This window comes from Ceratotherium simum, chromosome 8 (genome assembly GCF_057802395.1).
Source record: "Ceratotherium simum simum isolate JZ-2026a chromosome 8, ASM5780239v1, whole genome shotgun sequence".
Lineage (NCBI taxonomy): Eukaryota > Metazoa > Chordata > Mammalia > Perissodactyla > Rhinocerotidae > Ceratotherium > Ceratotherium simum.
The window spans coordinates 72,270,606-72,283,902 of NC_141907.1; the positions used below are offsets into that span (position 1 = coordinate 72,270,606).

At 39.0% G+C, this 13,297-nt stretch overlaps 1 protein-coding gene across 2 annotated transcripts in view; it reads left to right on the forward strand.

Moving 5' to 3' along the window:
* The window catches only part of PKD2 (polycystin 2, transient receptor potential cation channel), a 53,205-nt gene extending 43,599 nt beyond the window's left edge, over positions 1–9,606 (forward strand). The window contains exons 14-15 of one of the 2 annotated variants that reach the window (XM_004430943.3): positions 6,580–6,727; positions 7,428–9,606. In XM_004430943.3, coding sequence (XP_004431000.3) covers positions 6,580–6,727; positions 7,428–7,664 — 385 coding nt within the window. In that variant the 3' untranslated portion in view covers positions 7,665–9,606. Of the gene's footprint in view, positions 1–6,382; positions 6,549–6,579; positions 6,728–7,427 lie in introns of those variants that run through there. The other variant, XM_087434565.1, reaches the window with a different exon arrangement.
* The last annotated feature ends 3,691 nt before the right edge of the window (positions 9,607–13,297 follow it).

Sequence of the window (13,297 nt, forward strand, 5' to 3'; positions counted from 1 at the left end):
TTTTTTGTTCCTCTCTTCCTTCTTTATTGCTTTCTTTTACATAAAGTAAATATTTTCTAGTGTAACATTTTAATTCCTTTAATGATTTTTTCACTATATATTTCAGTTATTTTCTTAGTGGTTGCTCTAGCATTTAACACATATAAATCAACTTATCAGAATCCACTTCAGATTTACACTAAATTAATCTGGTGAGATATAGAAACATCATTCCTATATAATTCTATTAACTCCTCCACCTTTTTGTGCCATTATTTATACAAGCATACCTTGGAGATGTTGTGGGTTAGGTTCTAGACTACTGCAATAAAGCAAGTCACACAAATATTTTGGTTTCCAGTACATATAAAAGTTATGTTTACACTATACCTAGTCTATTAAGTGTGTAATAGCATTATGTCTAAAAAAACAATATACATATGTTAATTAAAAATACTTTATTGCTAAAAAATGCTAACTAGTCTTGCCTCAGTGTTGACAGCTGCTGACTGAGCAGGGTGGTGGCTGCTGAAGGCTGGGGTGGCTGTGGCAATTTCTTAAAATTTGACAACAGTGCAGTTTGCCACAGCAATTGATTGATGATTGATTCCTTTCACTAATGGTGTTGCTGTATAGTATGTGATGCTGTTTGATAGCCTTTCACCCACAGTAGAACTTCTTTCAAAATTGCAGTCAGTCCTCTCAAACCCTGCTGCTGCTTTATCAACTAAGTTTATGTAACATTCTAAAGCCTTTGTGGTCATTTCAACATTCTTCAGAGCATCTTCACCAGGAGTAGATTCCATCTCAAGAAACCACTTTCTTTGAAGTAACTCCTCATCTTTTAAAGTTTTATTGTGAGATTGCAGCACTTCAGTCACATCTTCAGGCTCCACTTCTAATTCTAGTTCTCTTGCTGTTTTCATCATATCTGTAGTGACTTCCTCCACTAAAGTCTTGAACCCCTCAAAGTCATCCATGAGGGTTGGAATCAACTTCTTCCAAACTCTTATTAATGTTGATATTTTGACCTCTTCCCTTAAATCATGAATGTTCTTAATGGCATCTGGAATGGTGAATCCTTTCCAGGTTTTCGATTTACTTTGCCCAGATTCATCGAAGGAATCACTATCTATGGCAGCTATAGCCTTATAAAATATATTTCTTAAATAATAAGACTTGAAAGTTGAAATTATTCCTTGTTCCATGGGCTGCAGAATGGATGTTGTGTTAGCAGGCATGAAAACAACATTATTCTCATTGTACATCTCCATCAGAGCTCTTAGATGACCAGGTGCATTGTCAATGAGCAGTAATATTTTGAAAGGAATCTTTTTTTTTTGAGCAGTAAGTCTCAGCAGTGGACTTAAAATATTCAGTAAACCATGTTGTAAACAGACGTGCTGTCATCCATCCTTTGTTGTTCTATTTATATAGCACAGGCAGAGAAGATGATTTAGCATAATTCTTAAGAGCTAGGATTTTCAGAATGGTAAATGAGCGTTGGCTTCAACTTAAAATCACCAGCTGCATTAGCTCCTAACAAGCAAGTCAACCTGTCCTTTGAAGGTTTGAAGCCAGACATTGACTTTTCCTTTCTAGCTGTGAAAGTCCTAGGTGGCATCTTCTTCCAGTATAAGTCTGTTTTGTCTACCTTGAAAACCTGTGGGTTAATGTAGCCACCTTCATTAATTATCTTAGCTGGATCTTACGGATCACTTGCTGCAGCTTCTACATCAGCACTTGCTGCTTCACCTTGTATTTTTATGTTATGGAGATGGTTTCTTAAACCTCATGAACTGGGGCTGGCCCATGGCATAGTCGTTAAGTTCGCACGCTCCGCTTCAGCAGCCCAGGGTTAATGGGTCGGATCCCAGCGCAGACATACACACTGCTCATCAAGCCATGCTGTGGCGGCGTCCCATATACAAGATAGAGAAAGACTGGCACAGATGTTAGCTCAGGGCCAATCTTCTTGACCAAAAAAAAAATAATAATCTCATGAGCCAACCTCTGCTAGCTTCAAACTTCTCTTCTGCAGCTTCCTCACCTCTCTCAGCCTTCATTGAATTGAAGACAATTAGGACCTTGCTCTGGATTAGGCTTTGGCTTAAGGGAATTTTGTGGCCTGGTTTGATCTTCTATCCAGACCACTAAAACTTTCTCCATATCAGCAATAAGGCTGTTTCACTTTCTTATCATTCCTGTGTTCACTGGAGTAGCACTTTTAATCTCCTTTAGGAACTCCTTTGCAGTCACAACTTGGCTAATTGTTTGGCACAAGAGGTCTGGCTTTCAGCCTATCTCGGCTTTCGACATGCCTTCCTCACTGCGGTTAATCATTGATTTAAAGCTCTTCCTTTCACTTGAACACCTAGAGGCCATTGTATGGTTATTAATTGGCCTAATTTCAATATTGTTGTGTCTCAGAGAATAGGGAGGCCTAAGGAGAGGGAGAGAGACCAGGAAATGGCCAGTCCAGTGGAGCAGTCAGACACACACAATATTTATCGATTAAGTTCGCCACCTTATATGGGCGCGGTTTGTAGTACCCCAAAACAATTAGAATAGTGACATCAAAGATCACTGATCACAGATCACCATAACAAATATAATAATAATGAAAAAGTTTGAAATATTGTGAGAATTACCAAAATGTGACACAGAGACACTAAGTGAGCAAATGCCATTGGAAAAATTGTGCTAAAAGCCTTGCTTGACACAGAGTTGCCACAAACTTTCTTTCTCTTTCTTTCTTTTTTCTTCTTTTTTTTGTGAGGAAGATCAGCCCTGAGCTAACATCCATGCTAATCCTCCTCTTTTTGCTGAGGAAGACCGGCTCTGAGCTAACATCTATTGCCAATCCTCCTCCTTTTTTCTCCCCAAAGCTCCAGTAGATAGTTGTATGTCATAGTTACACATCCTTCTAGTTGCTGTATGTGGGATGCGGCCTCAGCATGGCCAGAGAAGCGGTGCGTCGGTGCGCGCCCGGGATCCGAACTCCGGCCACCAGCAGCGGAGCGCAATTAACCGCTAAGCCACAGGGCCGGCCCACCACAAACTTTCAATTTGTAAAAAACACAATATCTGTGAGGCGCAATAAAACAGAGCAATGAAGTGAAGTATGCCTGTACACTTTCACCTACATTTGTTACAAATCCAACATTATATTGTTATAGTTATCACTTTATATGTGATATATAAATTTATATATTTATATATTTTTATATTTATATATAAAATTTATATATTTTTATGTCTCTTAAAGGAGCTGAGACAAGAAAGAAGAGAAGGTATATATTTATAGTTTGTTCTGTTAACCTTCTTACTTACCATTTCAGGTTCTCTTCATTTGTTCTTGTGGATTCGAGTTATCATCTGGTGTCATTTGTCTATTCTAAGACAACTTTGCTCTTACCCACCTCCTTTGGCCTGTTATTGTCAAATATATCATTACATTTCTATATGTTATAGGCCCAACAATACAATTATGTACATGTCGTCTTATACATTGCTTTTTAAATCAGTTAAGAGAAGAAATATGCGTTTATACTGTGTTTTATAATTACATAATTACCTTTACCAGTGCTCTTTGTTTTTTCATGTGGATCTAATTACTGTCTGGGATCACCTTCAGCCTGCAGAACTTCCTTTAGTGTGTTCCTTTAGTACCTCTTCTATAGCAGACCTGCTAACATGAATTCTCTCAGTTTTTCTTTATCTCAGAAGATTTTTATTTCACCTTCATTTCCTTCTAGCCTCCATTGTTTCTGATGAGAAGACAGCTGTTAATCTTACTGAGGTTCCCTTGTATGTGATGAGTCATTTTTCTCTTACTGCTTTCAAGATTTTTTTGTCTTTGTCTTTCATTATTTTTAATATGTCTGAGTGGGGATCTCTTTGGGATTATCCTACTTGGAGTTCATTAAGCTTCTTGGATATGTAATATTTTCATCAAACTTAGGAAGATTTCAACCATTATGTCTTCAGATATTTTTTTGCTCCTTTCTCTCTCTCTCTCCTTTCCTTCTGGGACTCCATTATGTGGGTATTGGGGTACTTACTGCTATCCCACATTTCTCTTAGGCTCTGTTCATTTTTCATCATTCTTTTTTCTCTCTGTTCCTCAGATTGCATAGTTTCTATCCATCTGTCTTCAAGTTTGCTGATTGTTTCTTCTGCTAGCTCAAATCTACTGTTGAGCCCATCTAGTGAATTTTTCATTTCATTTATTGTACTTTTCAACTCCAGAATTTCTGGTTCTTTTTAATAATCTCTGTCACTTTATTGATATTCTCTATTTATGAGACAATGTCATCATACTATCCTTTATTTCTTTAAGCATGATTTCCTTTAGTCCTTTGAATATATTTATAATAGCTACTTTGAACTCTTTGTTTATTTTTTTTTTTTAATTTTTTTTTTTTTATTTATTTATTTTTCCCCCAAAGCCCCAGTAGATAGTTGTATGTCATAGCTGCACATCCTTCTAGTTGCTGTATGTGGGACGCGGCCTCAGCATGGCCGGAGAAGCGGTGCGTTGGTGCGCGTCCAGGATCCGAACCCAGGCCGCCAGCATCGGAGCGCACGCACTTAACCGCTAAGCCACGGGGCCGGCCTGAACTCTTTGTTTAATAAGTCTATGTGGGCCCTCTCAAAGGCAGTTTCTGTTGCCCACTTTTTTTCCTGTGTATGGGTCACATTTTCTTGTTTTTTGCATGTCTTGTAATTTTTTGTTGAAAACTAGGGATATTAAATCATAAATTATAGGAATTCTGGATACTAATTCCCCTTCCCCCCAGAGCTCGTTTTTGTTGTTGTTTGCATGTTTGTTTTTAAGTGAAGTCTATCTGTTTGTTTTTTAGTGAAGTCTATCTCCCCCACAGTGTAAATCCTCTGATGTCACTTCTAGGAGGGCACAGCCGTGACCATGCACACAGTCATCCTGGGAAGACAGTGGTTTTAGCAAGGGTCTCATTGTCTTTCCCTGATCTCTCTGTTAAGCCTTCTGCCTCTGTTGGTATTACTTCCACCTCTTAGGTTCTCTAATTGCTGGCTGATAGGTCTATTGTTTGCAATAATGCCTTGGGATATAAATTGCTCCACAGTCTGATCCAATTAAATTCAGGCCCCTTTGCAGGGCTAGTTTTTGAAGCTGTTCTTTAGCTGTCTTCTTAGCTGTCTCTTTCGCTGGTTCTCTCTGGTAAATTAGCTGGTAAACAATTTAACTTGTTGAGGCAACCAGCCTCCTCTTAACTGCTTGTCACCACAATCTCCATTGTTTTCAAGAGCACTCTTAGGCTTGAGTTTACCCACATTTTGTTCCAAATGAAGCCAGTTCACTTGGGGGAAGCTTTGGAGCTCTCTGTCCTATGGCCTGACTCTCTCCCTGGGAGAAACCTCTCTGTCACTGCTCCAGAGCCAGGAGCAGGGATGGTGGCCCTTTTCTCTCAAAGTGACACCCTTGCTTCATGAATAAGGCACTGGCCTGAGATGGCAGTCTTTGATCTTCTCAGCATGCTCCTCCTGGCATGGAAACTCCATCCTACAATTGAAAGTTGAGTGGAAGAAGAGAGCCTCATACCTCTCAGCCACTCTTGCCTGGATTAGAGCCTCTGCAACGTGGATTGGAGGTGGAGGCATAAAGTCGAGAAATACTGGCAGCCTGCCCCTCCCTAGGAGATACCATAGCTGTCCCCTGGGAGCTGAAGGGAGAGGGAGCCCTGTGGTCTTTGCCGCACCCACCCAAAGTGGCTCTTCTGTCACACTGAGCTGGGAGCAGGAGAGAGGGAGCAGACTGTGGCTCAAATGTCACACTCTCACTCTTCTTACTGAAATTTAGTGGATTTTCTTACGTAAATGCTTCTTTGCTTGCTGTGTGCCCTTAAGAAAATTTCCAGAAATTTTTAAAAATGATTTTCAACAGTTATGGTTGTTGCACTGGAGAGAGGACCTACAGAGTGCTCAAGCCACCATTTCAGAAGTTGTCTCCTATTTGTACGTTTATATATATTTATATAACATTTTATTTATTCAAAATAATGGAATCATAAGTGAACATACTGTTTTCTAACTGCTTTATTTACTTAATATATTGTGAACATCACTCTCATTAAATATTCTATCACAATATAATTTCTCGTGTCTCTAGAGTTCCATTGTATAAATGAACAATAACATATTTAAATAATCTCCTATTAACTATTTAAATAATCTCCTATTAACTATTTAATGTAACCATTTTTCAATGACCCACTATTAATAAGCAGAACTCTAGTGAATATTCTGGTAGCCAAAAATCACACGTATACTTATTTCCTGTAGAAAATTTTTGAAAAGTGGAATATCTGAATTAAAGGTAGGCATACGTTTTTAAGACTTCTGATACAATGTTCCCTTGCAGAAAAGTTGTCAGTCAGCACTTCCGCCAGCAATGTATGAGAGTGTATCGCCTGATAAGTAAGTTTTAGACTACTTAGAAAGTGTTTCAGATTATCATACTGTTTAAGAAAAAAATCTTAACACTTCCATTCGAAAAGCCAGGCTGAAAAGACAACAACACAAGGTGGCTTTGTCCCTCTCAACTCTGGTTTCCTGCAGCCTAGTGAGACGAGTGGACCGAATGGAGCACTCCATCGGCAGCATCGTGTCCAAGATTGATGCTGTGATAGTGAAGCTAGAGATCATGGAGCGGGCCAAAGTGAAGAGGAGGGAGGTGCTGGGAAGGCTGCTGGACGGAGTGGCTGAGGTAAGTAGTCATCTGAAACAGAAACATTCTGATTCTGTAAATTATCAGAGGAGTCATATTTTGTAACCTTTAATCTGAAAGGTTTCTCTGTCTCCATAACTGCAGATCAAATAACATCTGGAGGTATTCTTTCTTTCTTTTTTTTTTTTACTTTAAAACATTGTATTTTTGCCTAAAGCATACAAGTGTGTATTCATTCACTGATCTCCAATTATATGGCCAAGGCATTTTCTTTCTTTTTTTTTTAATTTTTTTTTAATTGAGGTAACATTGGTTTATAACATTATATAAATTTCAGGTGTACATCATTATATTTTGACTTCTGTATAGACTGCATCATGTTCACCATGAAAAGTCTAGCTGCCATCCGTCACTGTACACATGTGCCCCTGTACCCCTTTCGCCCTCCCCCCATCCTCTTCCCCTCTGGTAACTATCAATCTGTTCTCCATATCTATGTGTTTTGAGGTGTTACTTTCTTAATACTCCACACACTGATGGTCCTGCCTTCACTGGATGGTAGAATTAAGCAAAACACTTACTCCAGTAACTCTGAGAATTACTATTATACATAAGCTGTAAATCTCCAGCCTTACCTAATTACAGATTTTTTGGCCCCCAGATTTCCTAAGGCAGTTTCCCAGTACAACAGTATGCATTACCCTACCCCCAACATCTTGATTTCTTTTTCATTTATTAGGATGAAAGACTGGGTCGCGACAGTGACATCCACAGGGAACAGATGGAACGGCTAGTGCGGGAAGAGTTGGAACGCTGGGAATCCGATGACGCAGCTTCCCAAATAAGTCATGGTTTAGGCACACCCGTGGGACTAAATGGTCAGCCTCGCCCCAGAAGCTCCCGCCCTTCTTCGTCCCAGTCTACGGAAGGAATAGAAGGTGGAGGTGGAAACGGGAGTTCCAATATCCACGTCTAGGACGCCTGTTATATACGTGTTCCTGATGGGTGAGAAGGTGGCTGTCCTGAATTGCCATAGCGAGTACACTATTTATATGCCCTGATCACCACATGATGCTGGTCTCTGTGACCAACTGTTAATGCTTCTGCACTTTAATTTATTTTAGATAAACCGCCCATGGATCAAAGAAGATTTTTTTTTCTTTTTCTCATATAAGAAATCTAGGTGTAAATATTGAGTACAGAAAAAAAACCTTTGTAAAGTGTATAGAGTGTTTGCCCACTTGCTGGCCATGACTGAGTCTTCTCAGCTGACGATGAAGTGGCCTTTTAAAGCTAGACGAGAACTGTCAAAAGGCTTCTGAGTTTTGTTTCCAATTACAAAAATCAGTATTGTCATTTGCCCAGTGTGTGAAGGGAAAGGAGGGGCATTCCTTTCCACTCAGGCTGAATACATAGCTTTCTTTAAAGAAAGGAGCCTTTTATTTCAACTACCTTCCTGGGGTCAACTTTTCTAAAAGATGAGCTGGAAAAGAACTCCAAACCATAGAATGGGTATGTAGTTATTATGCTAGAATTTGTATGAATGGGTAAGATAAATGTTGAATATTATGCTTTTTTGTTACTTTATCATGTCTAATGTCTGTGGGAATAATTGTTTCACTTAATTTTTATACTATTTTTGCTCATTTGAAATAAGCTGTGTGAAACCACCAAAGATCACTTATGGGTTAAAATATCATCTCTAACCAGAACATAGAATTGGAAGGAGTCCTAGCACTAAGTTTGACTTTTCCTAGTAATTAGTTTCCTATAAAGATTTGTCCGTATATTCTCTATCCCATGTGGCTCAAATTATTTGCAACTGAATTTAATGTTGTAACTAATCTGGGAAGACCAACTTACTAAATTTGTTTTAACTCAGCAAATATATTCACTTGAAACAAGATATTAAGGGAGTTTTGAAATTCAGATGAAAATATTATAAAACTCAAACTTGAGTTTTATACTGTTTTAAGAATACAGAACTCAAATACTCTTGATTCTGTGTTTCAAAACTATAATTTATAATCTAAATGGAGCTCAATTTAATGAAAAGGAGTTTTTGGTATTGAAAGTCCATGGCTTATCAGAAGGTAACAGCCAAAGATTGAGTTTGCAGCAGTTTTTCTATTTTTCATTTGGAGAAGGTCTCACCAAATTTGTGAGGAAGAAATCTATTTCTCAATAAGAAGTAAAAATCTTATTTTTCAAAAGTGTTGAGTAAGGTGACCTTTTGAGAGCTAATGGGACAAGAGAGAATGCAGTGCTGGTGAATAACTCTCACTTGGAGAACAATAGAAGAGGGGCCTGTTTTTTAATGCTATATTTTCAGTTTACATGCTATTGATTTAATTGGTAGAATATCAATCAAATCTTCAATGAAAACATGAGCAAACAAACCTTTCTAAGCTGGCTTCTGTAGAAGTTTCTTAAACAGTTATTTCCCATGGCTTCACCTCCATCTTTACTTTCTTTTGAATATGCTACACAAAGTTCTTTTTACTAGGTACTCAAGTTTGCATTCCAGGGATATTGAGTGTATGTATTTATGTATGTGTACCATGTTGTTACATTTAAACAAACTTCGATTTGAAGTGCAGCCATTATGTGGTATCCATGTGTATTGACCACGTGCCATATATCCATTATGGTCACTAGAAAGTCTTTTTATAATACTTATTATTATACTGTTTTTCATTTCACCTGTAAAATTTTGCAAAATTCTTTCTTTTACCCACAATTACATATTTTTTTCTTCTTTAGTCATGGAGAATTCCCTCTTCATCCCTCCCCCATCATCTTCCCCTCTATATTGGTATTAAGAAGATGTTACATACGCAAGTCTCTCTCGACAATCGAGACTTTCATTAATGTGTAATACTGAGCACTTTACTTCTTAATAAAGACTTGATAAAATAGAGGACGTAAGAGTTGTCTGTTTCCTGAGTAGAAGCAGTTGGGTAATTTGCCTTGTATCATGAAGCTTAGACTTTGCAAAAGGCTTCTTCTCTTTTTATGTCCAAAAACGACTGATGCATTCCTGCTTCTGCTGTGTGCACCTCTAGTAAGTTATTCTAATGATTGTATAGTATTTCCTTGTGTGCAGCCACCACATTCTACTTATGCATTCCTATAGTCAAGGATTGGCTCTAATAGTTGTTTCAAAATCTTTGTACAAAATTCCCTTGTTGACTTTTCACGAGTTTCTCAGTGGATTTATAACAGGAGTCAGAGTGCCAAGTCCCAGGTCTGTAAATATTTAATTTTACCCGGAGCTCTCATGTTGCCCTCCAGAATGACTGCACCAATCTATAACTCCTACAATTACTGCATGCATGAGACCACCAGTTCTATCCATAACCTTACCAGCATTGGTACCATCGAGCTTCCTAATCTTTGTTAATGGAATGGTTTTAAGGTGAGGTCTCATTTTATTTTGCATTTCTCTGATTCCTAATAAGGGTGAACATCCTCTCATATAGTTGTTCAGCATTTGGGTTTCCCTTTTTTAAACTGCCTCTTCAAACCTTTAAAATCTTACTCTTCGATCTAATGGGAAAGAGGTATGTTTTTGTTCATTGCCTATTTTTCCACTAGGTCAAGGTCTTTTTTGTTGATTTGCAGAAGTTCCTTGTATAGTTTAAGTATTAATCTCTTATCAGTTTTGGACTCGGTTAATTATCCCTCATCTGACTAATAACTTGGTCAATGTTTCCTTAGTTTTTATATAGTAAAATCCATCTGTTTTTCTTGCTTTATTGTGTTTAGAGGTTTTAAAGGTCACAAACTTTTAGTTATTAAACTTAGGTTTTACCTTTCATATTCAGTACATCTTAAGAGTAACTTTACATAAGGTCCATAGGTATTTTTCTTTATATAATGAGCCAGTTTTGTCAACACTCTCTATTAAATAAGTCATTTTTCCTTACTAGTTCGTGGTGTCACTGATATATTTCAGGTTCATGTATATATGTGTCTGTTTTTGAACTCTTTCTTTAGCCTCTTACACCAATCTAGGAATGTTCCTGCACAACAATTTTTATTATTATGACTATGTAGTATGTCTTCATATGTGGTAAGGTCTTCATATGTGTGCTTTTCTGTGACCTTTTTTTTTCAAAATTGACTAAGCTATTTTTGTGAAGCTTTATTTTTCTATATAAATGTTAGAACAAGTTTAATGGGTTCTTGGGGGGAAAAAAAGAGAAAAAAATGTCCCGCTGAAATTTAATTGGAATTGCATTGAATTTATTGATTAGGTTGGGGAAAACTGACATCTTTACGATATCAGAAACATAACTCTCCTTTAATTCAGAACTTCCTTAATGTCCTTTAAGTGTTTCTTAAAATTTCATAAAGATCTCATGCATTCTTCAATATAGTTTTATGGCTACTATGAACAGAATCTTGTCTTCCATTATATTTTCTAGTTGGTTATTGCTGATATAAAGGAAAATTACTAGGTTTTTTTAATTTCTTTTAGTGAGGAAGATTAGCCCTGAGCTAACATCCTTTGCCAATCCTCCTCTTTTTTTGCTGAGGAAGATTGGCCCTGGGCTAACATCCATGCCCATCTTCCTCTACTTTATATGGGACACCACCACAGCATGGCTTGACAAGCAGTGAGTTGGTGCACGCCCAGGATCTGAACGTGCGAACCCCGGGCTGCCAAAGAGGATCACGCACCCTTAACTGCTATACACCAGGCCAGCCCCGAGAATTACTAGCTTTTTATAAATGAATCTTACATGTGTCACACTGGTTGAACTCCTTGACTAGCTCTAATAGATTCTGTATTGGTTCTTTGGGTTTTCTACGTAGACCAGCTCATTTGTGAATAACGACAGTACTGTGTTGGAGGGTAGCAATGATAGTGGACATGCTTGTCTTGTTTCTGGTCTTAATGGGAATGTGTTTTAGTTTGTGTTCCTCCAAAAGAAAAGCCAGGGCAAGGACTTGAGTTCAGGTAGTTTATTTGGGAGGTGATACTAGGAATCTGGAGTAGGAAACAGAGCGAGCCAGGAAAGGAGGAAATGCTGATATACAGGCGTGTTATTGAAGTTGCCTCTGTAGGCAACACCTCAGTTCCACCTCTGAGAACTACAGAATGCCTCCCATAATTCCCTGCCTGAAGAACATAAGGCTGGGCCTTTGTCCACCAGCCACAATCCCTACTGGTTGACAGTTGCCCCTGGGCTGCTAACACCCCTGGCACTTTCAGGCTATACTTGCACTCAGGCTGAGGAGGTTCTTTCAGCTTTGGAGAAGGCCATACAGAAGAAAAATGCAGAGACTTGTGGTGCAGGCTTGAGGTGGGAAGCTGTCAGCATAATCTGAGCTCACATGGAACTGTCCGCCACAGCTGCAACTGAAATCAGAGGTGCAGAGGAGATACGACCCAGAGCACCAAAAGCATCTGCTTCATCCACCCTCTGCACCACTCAGAGCCACTCATGCCCACATTAAGGCCACTCTGGACTTTTTGAGGGAGCCCAGCTATAATCTCTAGAAAACACAACACAGGAGGGTTAGTGGTCACAAGGCCATAATTGGTTTTCATCTCTCTCCTCTACCACCCTTTCTAGAGTTCCCTCGTTCTTGGCCAGTATTTCAGCTGTACTAGGTTGCTTGCTTGGTGCCGTGATCCACACCTCCAAATGCTGAGAGCTCAAAGCCCTGGGTTTCCTTGTTCTTCATCAGACTGTGGTGGTTTCGTTTGCCTGTTTACTGTAACCAGAGAGCATGGAAACACCAAGTTACCTCTGGATTCTCTGCCCGCTTATGTAGCAGTTAAGGGTAGCCTCTCCTAACAGAAATGACCAATGTGATAACTGCTTTCTTTGCCTGCTGTTCCACCCATGTGCAAATCTCCAGGTGACTAAGTGGCAGACGAAGTTTCAGATTCAATGGAACCCTTACTGTATTCCCAGGTGAAAGTGTCCCCCTGCTCTTGAGGATTCGGGAGTTCCAATACAGCGAAGCCTAAAGCTGCAGAGAGAGGAAGCATGCATTCTGCAAATGGGTTAATGGGATGACATTGAGAGAAGCCAGTATCACTGGGTACGTGGACCTGTGTATTCTAACTGCTGGGAACAGGCATTCTTCATTTAATGCAAGGGTCTGCAAACTTTCCATAAAGGGCCAGATAGTAACTATTTTAGACTTTATGTGCCATAATGGTCTCTGTCACAACTACTTTGCCATCATAGTGCAAAAGCAGCCGTAGGCAGTATAAATACGAATGAGCGTGGCTGTGTTCCAATAAAGTTTCATTTACAAAAACAGGTGGTGGGCTGGATTTGGCCTGCAGGCCATAGTTTACCAACCCATGGTTTAATGCCTAGAACACATCCTGGAGGATGGTGTTCTAGCCCTGCCGAGGGTGTCATCCATAAACCGGCACTAGCATGATGCTAATAACCAGATGACGTACTATGGGATCTAACAGTAACAGCTAAAATGTACTGAGCGCATCCTATGAGCCAGGTACTTCTAGGCACTTTACATGCATCACCTTATTTAATCTTCACACCTCTACAGAGGTAGATGCTATTAGAATCCCTGTTTTATGGATAAGAAAGATACAGACTAAGATAAGGAAGTAAAACA